Source organism: Bubalus kerabau, chromosome 1 (genome assembly GCF_029407905.1).
Source record: "Bubalus kerabau isolate K-KA32 ecotype Philippines breed swamp buffalo chromosome 1, PCC_UOA_SB_1v2, whole genome shotgun sequence".
NCBI classification, from domain to species: domain Eukaryota; kingdom Metazoa; phylum Chordata; class Mammalia; order Artiodactyla; family Bovidae; genus Bubalus; species Bubalus kerabau.
In genome coordinates this window covers 153,688,730-153,703,414 of record NC_073624.1, presented here as the reverse complement: position 1 = coordinate 153,703,414, position 14,685 = coordinate 153,688,730, and the positions used below count along the sequence as shown (strand labels likewise).

The 14,685-nt window shown below is 36.9% G+C and overlaps 1 protein-coding gene across 3 annotated transcripts in view; it reads right to left on the bottom strand.

The window, feature by feature from the left end:
- ADK (adenosine kinase) overlaps positions 1-14,685 on the bottom strand; it is a 569,627-nt gene that overhangs the window by 31,044 nt on the left and 523,898 nt on the right. For all 3 annotated transcript variants that reach the window (XM_055536393.1, XM_055536398.1, XM_055536394.1), the window contains one exon: positions 5,457-5,543. In XM_055536393.1, the coding sequence (XP_055392368.1) occupies positions 5,457-5,543 (87 nt within the window). The remainder of the gene's footprint in view (positions 1-5,456; positions 5,544-14,685) is intronic.

The window sequence follows — 14,685 nt, the reverse complement described above, 5'->3', positions numbered from 1 at the left end:
GTTATATTAATATATATGTGCCTGGGAATAATCTGTCAAAGGTGTACTCAGTCTAAAAATGATTAGCAAATCTAGTCCATATTCCTACAGCTGCCATGAAACATATGACTAAATCATCTTAGATTAACACAAGCTGGTATTGACAGCCCACTGGGAACATATTGATTAGGCCCCTTTCATGGTATTTGTTATGATTTTTCTTCTCAGTTTCATTTACTGGGAAGACACAGGGGAAGGGATTTCACTGGGAACAATGACAGTGCCTGTCACAAAATGTTCTCAGTGTTTCCATTTGTTACTATGGCAGTGACAAAGAGGGTTCCAAATGAAAAGGCAGACCTGCTGTGACAAAGCACAGCAGGACAACAGGAAGAAATTTCCTACTGACCTGGGAAATTAGGAAATCATACTTAGAGATTATAGAATTGTCTCCATTTCCAAGGGTACAATCGTAGTGCTCGGGCTTTTGAGGGAGAATGTGAAAAGGGCAGTTCCATCAGGGCTGGCTAGTGACACATAAGAAAAGTGCTTAAGATCTACAAACAGAACAAGGAGGTATGCTTGTAGAGGTCAGAGGTATTCGTCACTGTCACTAAACCCTTAAGATGGAACTATGAATTTAATTTATGTACACTTGGGGTAGTCATTTTAAAATTATACATCAATGACGTAGTCATGTCCCTTTTATGTGGCTAATAAGAATACATGGCACTCTGGTATTGTGATATGCAATATCACCACATGGTAGGTGAAGTCATCATTTATCTAAGAACTTAAATTTGGGACTGGAATACAGTTATGCAAATTCACAAAAGAAAGAAATGCTTTTAAGCCAGCAAAACTTGAATGTAATAGGAGGAATATTTTAACCATCTAAAGATAAAATGTGTCAATCAGAAAGGAGGTGTATTAATCAGGCAATAAAGCACAAAAAAGAAACTACATAATACATACAAACGTTGCCACTGCCTCTCCATTCATGTTCAAGCCAAAGGAGTATGCTTTCCCAGGTATAGAGATGGAAGTAGGGGATTTTAACCAATGGATTTTTTACTTTTCAAACTAACAAGACCATCTCTATTGTAAGATAGATGCATCAGCCTGGTGCTGTTAAATAGTTGATTCATATAACTCCCTCCATTCAGATTCCATGCTGGCCAAGCAACTTTATGATCTGTTTTTCAGTATCTCTGTAGCGCCATCAATTCCACTGCTTAGCAAGAAGTTCCCAGTTCAAACTCACCGGGGATTCCAGTTCTTCGATTCTCTTCCCCTTTCCCTTCTCTTTCTTTTCTGCAACAATTTTACCCTAGAGTTCTCAGAATCCTATCAGATAACAAAAGCTCCTGTTCAATAAATGAAGTCATCTATGCAGATGACAGGAAAATTCTCTTCGAATAACCAATTATTATTAGAAAGGCTGGTGTGGTTCTGAGTCCTAATGATGAGATTTCCCTAAACATTTAGAGAAGCAGAACAGTTCATACTGCCTATCTCTGTTACTTTCTAGCTATGAGACTTTGGGCAAGTTACCCAACCCTTCTGTGTCTCAGCTTTATTATCAGTAAAATGGGGTTAAATATAACTTATCCAGGAGCTTTTATGAACATTAAATGAGTTAATATACGTAAAGTGCCTAGGATATCAACTGGCTTGGGGCACTACGTGTTACTTATTGCTATTACTGTATAGCTTGACTTAAGTAAACAGAATGTGCTGAATTAGCCAACATTAGTATTCTTTGTTAAGTGAAGTGAACCCACTTAGTCGCGTCTGACTCTTTGCAACCCCGTGGTCTGTATCCCGCCAGGCTACTCTATCCATGGGATTCTCCAGGCAAGAATACTGGAGTGGGTTGCCATTTCCTTCTCCAGGGGATCTTCCCAACCCAGGGATCAAACCTGAGTCTCCTGCATGGCAGGCCGATGCTTTATCCTCTGAGCCACCACGGAACACTTATTAAAATTCTTATTAAAGAATTCAGGGAATTTAATAACACTTATTAAAATTCAGGGAATTCTTTGTTAAAATAGTATTATTTATCTCATAGCATGACTCAGTCTTTCAGGATCTGATTATCTTGTGAAGCAATGAGAGTAGGGTTAAATGAAAAAAATGGATATCTAATTGAGATATGCAGATGACATGACCCTTATGGCAGAAAGTGAAGAACTAAAGAACCTCTTGATGAAAGTGAAAGAGGAGAGTGAAAAAGTTGGCTTAAAGCTCAACATTCAGAAAACGAAGATTATGGCATCTGTTCCCATAACTTCATGGGAAATAGATAGAAACAGTGGAAATAGTGGCTGACTTTATTTTTGGGGATCCAAAATCACTGCAGATGGTGACTGCAGCCATGAAATTAAAAGACGCTTACTCCTTGGAAGGAAAGTCATGACCAACCTAGATAGCATATTCAAAAGCACAGACATTACTTTGCCGACAAAGGTCTGTTTAGTCAAGGCTATGGTTTTTCCAGTAGTCATGTATGGATGTGAGAGTTGGACTATAAAGAAAGCTGAGTGCAGAAAAATTGATGCTTTTGAACTGTGCTATTGGAGAAGACTCTTGAGAGTCCCTTGAACTGCAAGGAGATCCAACCAGTCCATTCTAAAGGAGATCAGTCCTGGGTGTTCATTGGAAGGATTGATGTTGAAGCTGAAACTCCAATACTTTGGCCACCTGATGCGAAGAGCTGACTCATTGGAAAAGACCCTGGTGCCGGGAAAGATTGAAGGCAGGAGGAGAAGGGGACGACAGAAGATGAGATGGTTGGATGGCATCACCGACTCAATGGACATGAGTTTGGGTAAACTCCGGGAGTTGGTGATGGATAGGGAGGCCTGGCATGCTGCAGTCCATGGGGGCGCAGAGTTGGACATGACTGAGCGACTGAACTGAACTGAATTGAGGTTTTACCAGTAAACTTCTGCCTAGTTTCAGCCTGTCTTCCACTTTCTCAATACTGATTTCAACACTGTAGTGAAATCCAGGGTATGATGAAAGTGAATCAAGCAAGGAAGCTGCCAACATATTACAAAAGGGGTTGGCAAACCATAGCCTAAGGGTCTGACCCAGCCTGTGGTCTGCTTTTTTACAGTTGGAGAGCGAAGAAAGGTTTTCACATTTTTAGAGTACTGTAAAAAATGAAAAAACAAAACAAGAAACAAGCCAGAAAACAAATGAGGAGAATATGCGATATAGCCTATATATGGTTTGCAAAGCCTAACATATTTACTACCTGGCCCTTTAGGATAAAAAAGTTTGCAGGTCCCTCTTCCACACTCTTTCCTTTTTATTTACCTCACTGTACCCCAACCATAAGTATATAATGAGGTTGAGTAAGAAAAACAAGATAAACAGGCTGAAAATCCTCGAGGAGCCCAACTGCTTTGATGATATAGTTTATTTATCGCTCTAACCATAATACAAATGGGTACTGGCTGTTCCTTCTTTCGTATCCTAAGAATGACTTTTCTCTTCCTCAGAAAGTCTACATATTCCTACCTTGTACTGGAAACATTATAGGAGGTTAGGGGTCTATGGAGAAGGCAATGGCAACCCACTCCAGTACCTTGCCTGGGAAGTCCCATGGATGGAGGAGCCTGGTGGGCTGCAGTCCATGGGGTGGCCAAGAGTCGGATGCGACTGAGCAACTTCACTTTCACTTTAACTTTTCACTTTCATGCATTGGGGAAGGAAATGGCAACCCACTCCAGTGTTCTTGCCTGGAGAATCCCAGGGATGGGGGAGCCTGATGGGCTGCCGTCTATAGGGTCACACAGAGTTGGACACGATTGAAGCAACTTAGCAGCAGCAAGGGTCTATAATGGAATTGCTGTTGCAAGGCTAGGAAACCCAGGCCTGAGGATCAGAAGTAGTGGCTAATTAGGCCACCATCATCATATCATCATCATTATATTTATGGTGGCCTCAGGAGGTACCAAACTAAATAGTAAAGAAAGAGAATTCTAACTGTGGTAAGTATTTTTAAATGCTTAAATAATACACACAAAAGTTATAAGTTTATAAGTTTCTGTACTAAGATTACTGGTTTAACCAATTTTTAACCAGGAAATCAATAGTGTCTCCTTAACGTATTACAGAACTTGACCCAATTCTGGATAAGGTGTTTTTAGGTTACACGGTATTAGATTTTACATGGTATTAGACCTCTGAAGCAGCATGGAATAGAAAAAACAGCTGCAAAATACTATAATCAATGGTGAAAACTTTCAGAGCCAAGAAATAAAAGATACATGAATGACAGCAAAGTAGCACATCATTTGTTGTATGCACATGTACTCTTTCCAAAGAACAGGGCATGGTGCATGCTACCAGTCTTATGGTTAACAGTTTAAGACTAGTAATGAAAAGTTTCAAAGAAGGAAACTTGAAAAATTTATGCTAGTGAAATAGAATATTAAAATAAAAAGAATAAATATTTTAAACAATACTAAGTTAAAACCATTACATAATCTCAAATAAGTTTCCCATAATTCAAATTATACTCCAAGGAAAGAAGGACAAGGGTCAGTTCCATTTGCCTTTCTTTCTTTGATGTTATGAGAACTAAAGATCAGGAGGGACTCTTTTGGGCTATCACTCAGAATCTAAAGCTTTCTAGAGATCTTAACCTAGCTTAACTACACTTAGCTAGAAAGAGTTCAGAACTTACGAATCAGATTTTACATCAACCTAAGTCAGGAAGCCAAGTGAAAATGAAGTTACTCAGCTGTGTCTGACCCTTTGCAACCCCATGGACTGTAGTGTGCCAGGCTTTCTGTCCATGGGATTTTTCATGCAAGAATACTGGAGTGGGTTGCCATTTTCTTCTCCAGGGGAATCTTCCTGACCCAGGGATCAAACTGGAGTCTCCCGCATTGCAGGCAGACCCTTTACTGTCTGAGCCACCAGGGAATCCCTAAGTCAGGAAGCTAAGACTCTGCCAATTTTCTTGATTTTATTTTTGACTACTCACTCCAAAAAAGACTTAGTTCTTATAAACATCCAACCATTGTTTTAGAAACAGATGATACAATCAAAGGATATAATCCAAAGACATCATCCTTAGTTATTAGCATACTATTAATATTCACAACTTGTTTTAAAGAACAGCAATGTGTTAACATTTCAGCTTGAAGGGCTATGAATATACTATGTACTATACTTGATGCAGCTTGTTTATGCAATATTCTGACAGACACAATTAATCTTGTGAAAATGACTGGGCTATAGCATAACAGTAAATTACCTTTAAGCCTAAAATATGTATTTTTCTATAGTAATATACCCTTCATAAAAATGATAGAAACATATGGAAAAAATATCAGGAGTTAATTCTTTAAAAGAAGAAATTAAAAGTTATTAAATTAAAAAATCTTGCCCATGTGGCAAAGAGAGGGTTAAAGGAAATGTTTAACTTATAAGTAAGAATCATATAAATGAGTCTGTACCTCCAACAAATGCATCTCCAGCTCCATTGGTATCAACAATTTCTTTCTGGTCTTGATCCAAGACAGCAAAAGCGGTGACTTCACTTTCTGCAATTAGAGCCAAAGCAAGGCAGAATGACTTCTCTTTGTAATACTCAATATACAAACTAACCCAGGAAAGCTTAAAGCTCCTACATCATTCAAAGAGAGAGATGGAACATGAGGTCCATATTCTGTACACGAGCACTTGGAACCAAGGTGAAAAGCCAGCTGTAAGCAATGTGCTTTTGGTAATTTTCAGCACACAGATGCCATATGTTTTGTTAAGAGTTATACTGAGAGTGGTTCACATTTTTGAGGAACGATTGCAAATGGTAGCAGTACCTTTTTGGACAGTAAAAATTCTTGAACAGAAGCTATGAACTAAAGGAAGTGCTTTTAAGTACTATATCATGGATCTCTAATAAAACATCAAGCCTGGCCTACAATCCTGCCAGTGAAATCTTATTGTTCAGTCACTTGGTCATGTCCGACTCTTTGGAACACCATGGACTACAGCCTGCTAGACTTCTCTGTCCATGGGGTTTTCCAGGCAAGAACATTGGAGTGGGTTGCCATTTTCTTCTCCAGGAGATCTTCCTGGACCAGGGCTTGAACCCTCGAACCCTTATCTCTTGCACTGGTAGGCAGATTTTCTAGCACTGAGCCACCAGCAGAGCCCCAGCAGTGAAATCTTGGATATAGTTAAAGAGCTATAAATTTAAAAAATAGATATAATGAATCTTGGGTGTTTCTGTATAGAAAATCACAATGGCACAGTAAAAATATAACTACTGTTCTGAATAATACTTCATTTCAATGGCAAGGATTACTGATATTAGTTGGCTTATTACAAATAACCTAATCTGGTTACTTTTTACAAAAGAGCCACTATTTCCTCCAAACTATCAGTCAAACAACAAAAGGAAAAGCTACCTCTGCCTGGGCAGAACAAAAGGGGCAGTGCAATGAGCTCTTGTCTTACAGCAGTCTGGACTAGGGCTTGGTTGTTTTGACTACAGAGTAACCGAATACACTACTTTAATCCTGGCAGATGACAGTGGAATGACATTACAGTAGTCTCCCTTATCCACAGTTTTGCTTTTTGTGGTTTTAGTTACCAGTGGTCAGCTGAAGTCTAATGGAAAATTCCAGAAATAAACATTTCATAAATTTTAAGTTCCATATCATTTTGAGAACTGTCCCAATTTATGCTGCCCTGGATGTGAATCATCCCTTTGTATGATGTATGCCTCCCGTATGTCATTCAGTAGCCCCCTCGGTTACCAGATTGACTGTCACTGTACTGCAGAGCTTATGTTTAAGTAACTCTTATTTTACTTATTAATGGCCAAGAGTAGCGATGCTGGAGATTTGAATACGCCAAAAAGAAGCCATGAAGTGCTTTGTTTAAGTGAAAAGGTTTCTAAGATCTACAGTAAGAATGAATCTTTTATCTGTGAAATTGTGAAGAAGGAAAAAGAAAATCTGTGCTAGATTTGATGTTGCACCTCAAACTACAAAAGTTACGGACATGACTGAGTGACTGATCACACCCACACCCAAAGGAAGGTTACACAGATTCAGGAACAGATCTAGACTGAAAAATATAAAAATTACTGGAGAGGCTGAGTCTGCTGATGAAGAAGTTACTGCCACATTCCTGACAGTGTTAGAACTGATTAAGGAGAAAGGATATCATAAACTGACGTCTTCAGCGGCAATGAAACTGGGCTCTTCTGGAAGAAGATGCCCAATAGAAGCTACATTCGTAACAGTGCAAAGAAGGTACCAGGGTATAAAACATGGAAGGACAGATGAACTCTGACTATGTGGCAACACTGCAGGGCATGTGATAAAGCCCAGAGTAATATGTGTAGTGTGCAGGGCAAAGAACTCACTTGCTCTCAAAAACTGTCAGAAAGCAGGGGTGGCAGTCACCTCATTTATTGGATGGTTTTTTTAACTCATGTTTCATCCCACAAGTGAAAAAATATTTGCAAGACGAAAGGTTGGAACTTAAAGTCCTATTAATAATGGATAATGCACCTAGTCAACCTGAACTGTTATAAACATGAAAATGTTGAAGCTAGAAGTTTACAACTTCAAATACAACTTCACTGCTTCAACCCCTTGACCAGGGCATCATTCAGTTTGTCAAGGCCACATACACCTTCCTGGTATTTGATAACATTCGATCAGCAATTGATGCAGACTCCAATCTAGACACAATGCCATACTGGAAATCATTCACTATTACAGATACAATAATATTCATCAAAGCTGCAGTGGATTAATTAAATTAGAAATTGTAAAGGCCTGCAGTCATGAGTGATTTTAAAGGCTTCCTGGGAATCAACAGAAAAGTTAGGAAAATCATTTACACAGTAAGAAGGATTTGCCAACATGCTTGATGAAGCAGCAGAACACATAGAAAACTATGGAGAAAGAAGTGTTACTAGATGAGAAACTGTAAGAAGTTGTTGAGTCATCAACAGAGAAAGAGAAAGATTACAAAGAAGAGAGTGAAACAGAACCAGCAATTCAGATGATACCAAAATTTGCTGACGTCTTTGAGATTACACAGACTTTAAAGGATAAAATTAGGGAACAAGATTCTTGGATGGAATGCAGTATTAAAGTTACCCTTATTATTACTGAAGGATTCAAGCACGGCAGCAAAACTTTGATGTGCTAAAAAGAGACAACTTCCAATTACCATGTTCTTCTAAAAGATTTCAGTGAAACAAACACAAACAAAAACAAATACCCTTCAACTATCAAGGATCCCCAATGATGGACATCATCTGCTGCTGACACCCAACCATTGACATCATGGCTTGATATCTTCCTTCTGACGTTATCATCAGAAGGTCAATGTTAGCTTAATAATACATCACAGTATGTGTCATTCATCTCACTTCATTTCATCACACAGGCACTGAATCATTTCCTGTCATCATAAGAAGGGTGAAGACCGTACAATAAGATAACTTTGAGAAAGAGACCACATTCATATAATTTTTTTTTTTTGGTTGTGCTGTGAGGCTTATGGGATCTTATTTCTCCAACCAGGGATCTAATGTGGGTTTCCTGCAGTGGAAGCATGGAGTCCTAATCACTAGACCACCAGGCAATTCCCATACCATAATTTTTATTACAGATTATAACTATTATATTTTATTATTAGTCATCGTTATAAATCTCTTACTATGTCTAATTTATAAATTAAACTTTATCATAGTTACGTATGCATAGGGACAAAAAACATAGCATATACAGGGTCTGCTACTATGGAATCCAATTTGTTGGAACATACCCCCTGGGGGTACGGGAAGCTACTGTATTTGTGATGAAATCTGGCCTTGAAGACATTTGTAAAAGACTGAATAGTGCTTTTTATTGGTGTCTGGAACTTCTCAAACCACAAATTTGCATCCTTTCTGGTGACAGATGTGGCCAAAAATCTGTAACCTTCAATCTCACCTAAGATGAAGAAGGAGAGAAAAGGAGATCTTGGAAACTTTAAGGTCTTAATGAAGAACTTAAGACTTTCAAAAAGCATGTTCTGCCTGCTTTTTGCTACCTGCTACTAATGGATACTTTCAGCAAGAGATAAACAATGTTAAGATAATGAGAAAAAGATCCTCCTGGAAAGACTGATACTCCAGAAGAGGACTCATTCACTTAATGATCCCTATGACTATAGATGCTAAGAAGACTTCATGTTAAACGTATCTATCTAAAAACTCTTAAGTACTACCTTTCCACACTTTATAACACGAGACATACATGAAGTTGACAAGGTTCTGATTAATTGGAAGTAAGGCATAAATATCCAGGATTAAATTTCCTAGGGAGTATGTAGTATAGACTGCTATACAGGCCAAAAAAAGAGATATAAGTAGAGTTTATTGGAAATAATTAGGAAAGGAAAGGGCTACAGTCTGGTTTATGGAAAGGTCTGTACCATAAATATTTATAAAGAAATCTGATTTTATTACTTCCAAGTACAAGTCCTACTATAAAGGGAATTAACAATTATAAACTAGAACGAATAGGCACTAAACAAGTAAAACGAGCTAAGTTAATGACACCATTACAATTTATAATAGGGTTACATTATGTAATAATATAACATGTCTATAAAACATTTTAGGTAATATAAGAATTAATATAAGAATTAATTACTGGATTAGAGATTTGAAAATAATTATCAATAAATGGTAAGTAAGCCACAATTAGATATAATTTCTTGATTTCCTATTTAAGTAAGTTATTGATTTTTAATTGGATAAATCTTTATGAATAAAACCTAATTCACAATGGAAGAGTTTATCTGAATTATGTTCTTAAGAATCACGACTTTTGGTCTACATTAGCAAAAATTCTAAGTGAATGAAATTTTACTATACTTTTTCTGGATGTATCTGTAGATTCTTAAAATCTTTTATCCTTAGGTGTCATGTGAAGTTCAATTTCCTAAAACAAAGTAGAAATATTTTCTACCTTTTGTACTTATTAATATAAATAAATATGTAAGAATATTAAGAATGTATAGAGCGCTGTTATAAATTGGTATAGACATAGTCCAGGCTCTATTATCTGCTGCACTGTGTGTGCTCAGTTGCTCAGCTATGTCCGACTCTTTGCGACCCCACAGAGTATACAGCCCACCAGGCTCCTCTGTCCATGGGATTTTCTTGGCAAGAAAAATGGAGTGGGTTCCATTTCCTCCTCTAGGAGATCATCTCGACCCAAGCATTGAACCTGCATCTCCTGCACTGGTAGGTAGATTCTTCACCACTGAGCCACCTGGGAATCTTTTATCTGCTGCATACGGAGAGCTATATTATGAGAATTCTTTTCAAAATAATAACCCCCCAAATTCCAAGACCTTGAATGGTGTTTCAAATTATTGAAAAGGGATTAAGCAATGTTCAATAATATTCAATTATATTTTCAGTAAATTCTTATTTTGAAATACAATGACCTAAGCTGTTTTACAGAGCTATTTTTTTAAAAAAATCCACAAACTAAGTAAATGGTTTTTTGCCAGCATGATCTATTTCATAGCCATCTAGTCAATTTATTGCGTGAAAATACAAAGTACTTAACTAAATCCAAAGACCCATTTATATGCATGGGCATTATTCAGCTAATGAGGCCCAAGAAACTCACATTACTCTACCTGGGACCTAGTTTTCAAAGGTGTGAAATGGGTCTGGAGTAGCTGTGGGAAAAGTAGTAAAAACAGCTGTTTGCCTTAGTTCTAGAAAAATGACACTGTTAGTTCTGATCAAGGACGAGCTTAAGTGCTACTGTCTCTCAATTCCTCCCAATTTTTTTTTATAAAGTGAGAAGAGAAGGGGCTGGGAATTATTATTATTTTTAATTGATTTATTTTTAATTGAAGGATAATTGCTTTACAGAATTATGTTGTTTTCTGTCAAACCTCAACATGAATGAGCCATAAGTATACATAAATCCACTCTCTTTTGAACCAACCTTCCATCTCCCTCCCCATCCCATGGGAATTATTATTATTCCTATTTTTCAGACTTCTACAGTACCACAAAATCATGTGCTTCCCTAAACAGACAGGAAACAAACACTAACAATTCAGTTGATACCAGATTTGTTTAGCGTCCGTGTCATTTATTAGATAAGACCTTAGGGTATTTTCATTCAGAACAATCAAATTTAACATACTTAAAATACAAAGCAATAAAAACCAAACATTCTCTGGACAGTTTATACAAGCAGATAATTTACTCCTCACTTTACTGTGACATACGCCTTACTTCTCAAGCACTTAAGAGGCCAGTCTGGCTAGAATCAACTATAACGTTAAGTCATTTATACTAGAGATGGTAGTTCATACAAATGCCAGAATAGCTAACTCAAAAATAATAATACAAATTCAGTCACTCAATGCCATGCAACCAGACTAAATGTTCCTGTAGCTTTACCACTACAAAATAAACTATATATTTTAGCCCTATACACAAAGTCCCAAAACAGTTAATATCCTTAGGAAATTTTGTTAAAGGAATATTACAATGCCATGTGTTGTCACTGTATCACAAATGTCACCTCTAAGTTGTAGTGAAGATACAACTGAAAAAGACAGAAAGCAGGATAAGAAGTAGACAGGCAGATGGTTTTCAGCCATAAAGTAGACGGTAGTCAGTCACCACTTCTGCCACTGCCTTCTGACGAGCATTACCAGTCATGGAAAAAAAAGAAAACTGATGGCAAAAATTTCACCAGAAAGTGATAAGCACTACTGTTTAAAAATCTGAACTTCTAAGATTCTTTGCTTGCTTTTTATTAACCTTTTTTTTTTTGGTGGGTGGGGGGCTGTGGAGATAATTTGAACTGGGCTTCCCTGGTGGCTCAGTGGTAAAGAATCCATGATGTGGATTTGAATCCTGGGTTGTGAAGACTCCGTGGAGAAGGAAATGGCAACCCACTCTACTATTCTTGTTTGGAAAATTCCATGGAAAAAAGAGCCTGTCGGGTTAGTGTCCATGAGGTTGTAAAGAATCAGACATGACTTAGCAACTAAAAGACAATTTTAAACTAGCAGAAAAGTTTGAAGAGAAATACAGAGAATGTTTATTCAGATCTATCAGTTTTTCATTTTGTCAAAATTTATCAATCCTCTGATAGGTATGTATATATATTTTTATTTATTCTTTCAGGTCATTTGAGCATAACTTGCATATGTCATGCCCTTTATTCATTAGTAATTCAGTGTGTATGTCCTAAGAACAAATATATATATATCCTTTAAGGTAACCATGGTATGGTTGATAAATTTAAAAATTTAATATTGCTATTTCCTCTAATCTATATTCCACAATTGAATTTTATTAACTGTTCTAATAGGCTTTTTTTTTTTTTGGCTGCTCCAGGTCTTAGTTGCAGCACTCAGGATCTTTAGTTGTGGCATGCAGACTCTTAGCTGTGGCATGTGGGATCTAGTTCCCTGAGCAGGGATCAAATCTGGGCCCCTGGCCTTGGGAGCACAGAGTCTTAGTCACTGGACCACCAGGGAAGTCTCTTAATGTTTTTTATAGCACTTTTTTTTAAATTTTATAAGATGCAGTCCAGAACCACACATTGCTTTTAGTTATGGTTGTTTTTTTTTTTTTTTTTTAAATTAACCTTTCAATTTTTACTACAGATAATACACAACCTATAGACCCCAAATATTAATCTGTGAAAAGAAAGACATGGTATACATTCCACTCCCTAGTCTCTCCCATTTTCTGTTTCTAGTCCTACTATTTTCCAATCTGTTTATCACTGTTATTACTTCCCTGTTTATCTTTCCATAATTTCTCTACGCACACACAAGCAAAATACATAGTTATTTTTCTTCTTTTTATTTTAAACAACAACAAAAGAATAACACTATGCAGCCTGCCCTGGACTGTGTTTTTTCACTAGGCGATCTTTCTATGTTGGTAAGCAGACAATGTCCCCATTATTTTTTATGGCTGCATAATAGTCCATTAAATGGACATGCTATACTTTACTTAAAAGTCCTTTACTGATGGACTGTTAGGCTGTTTTCAATCTTCAGTTATCACAATGTTTCAAAGCACTAATGCTTTTAAGTAGACTCTAAATCTAATTATTTGACTTAATAGCCAAGTCAATAATATCATTCCTACTTTATACTGGGAACTGACACAAGGAAATTAAGTTGTTAAACAAACAGCATGAAATATGCCTGTGTCACAGAATAGGAAAAAAAGAGAGAATCTAGGAAATAATTTTTCTTTTCACTGTGATACACAAACCAGGATATGAGCAAAGACACCCTGCTCAGACTGCTCTAATAAACAGGATAATGAAACAGATGACAAATTCTGCTAATAATACAGATTTATAGAACACTCCTAATTAACAGGGACTTTTGGGGGAATGAAGAACTCTGGGCTAATTTAATTTTCTGATTAAAGAAAAAGCAGAAAGTCTCTTTAGTTGGAAATCTTTCTAAATGTACTAATATAATAACATACCATGACACCCCTGCTTTAATTAGTTTAGTTTATTGAACTCAAATGAAAATTTTCTTTGATAATAGAGAATCTTATAGCACATGTTAATGTTATTATTCTGAACATCAATCCTTATTGTAGTTCCAAACGTATAAGTGCTTTCATGAAAGGCAGAATAAATGGAATGATGGCAAGTACACTGCATTAGGACTCGAAGGGTCCACTGTTTGAGTCTGGTTTTGGCTCAGCTACTTTACTCAACAAATACTTATTAAGAGCTTATCATCTGTCAGGACCTTTGTTAGAGAGGGTGTGAATAGGACAAACAAAATCCATGCTCTCACAGGATCTACATTCTAGTCAGGATAGATAATATACAAATAACACAAAAATGAAGAAGATAATTTGAAATAACAATAAATGACATTAAGGAAACAAACAGGATGAAAAAGTATGACTGAGGAGGAGAGTTAATTTAGATGGGTGCTACTTTCTCACTGAGGAGGTGATGTTTGAATTGAGACTACAGTAGCAAGAAGTAGCCACATCAGGGGTAGAATACTCAATATAGAGGACCTGGGCTATAAAAAGCTTGGTTACCCTCCATGTGTGGTATTTTGTTATATCAGCTCAAATGGACTGAAATAAATATACACATTAAATATGATAAATATTATATTAAATATCACATACACATTGAAATATGATACATGTAGAAGTTGTCATTTTACACTGGGAGAAGAAAGTTTGTTCAACAAATTGTGATGCAACTATTTAGTAACATTCTGGAAAAAATACAAACTTGTAGAATTATTTTTCTATATCCCATAGTTCATATGTAAGTTCCCTACCTGAAGTGTGCTTTATCTACCTTTGATTGGAGAAGCCCACTTATCCTTAAAAATTTAATTCAAGACCCCCCCCCCCCACCCCTTCCCCTTCTCTCTCTTGCTGAGCAACTCATCCTTATAATTAGCTGAGATTGATCAAGACAGGCATCCACGACAAGGGGGCTTGGAGCCATAGTGGGCCAAAGTGATATTAGAGGTGAAGTAGAAATGAAGAGGCGGTGATCAAGACCATTCCCAAGAGAAAGAAATGTAAAAACAAAAACTGGTTGTTTGAGGAGGCCTTACAAATAGCTGAGAAAAGAAGAGAAGCAAAAGGAAGGCAAAGGAGAAAAGGAAAGATATCCA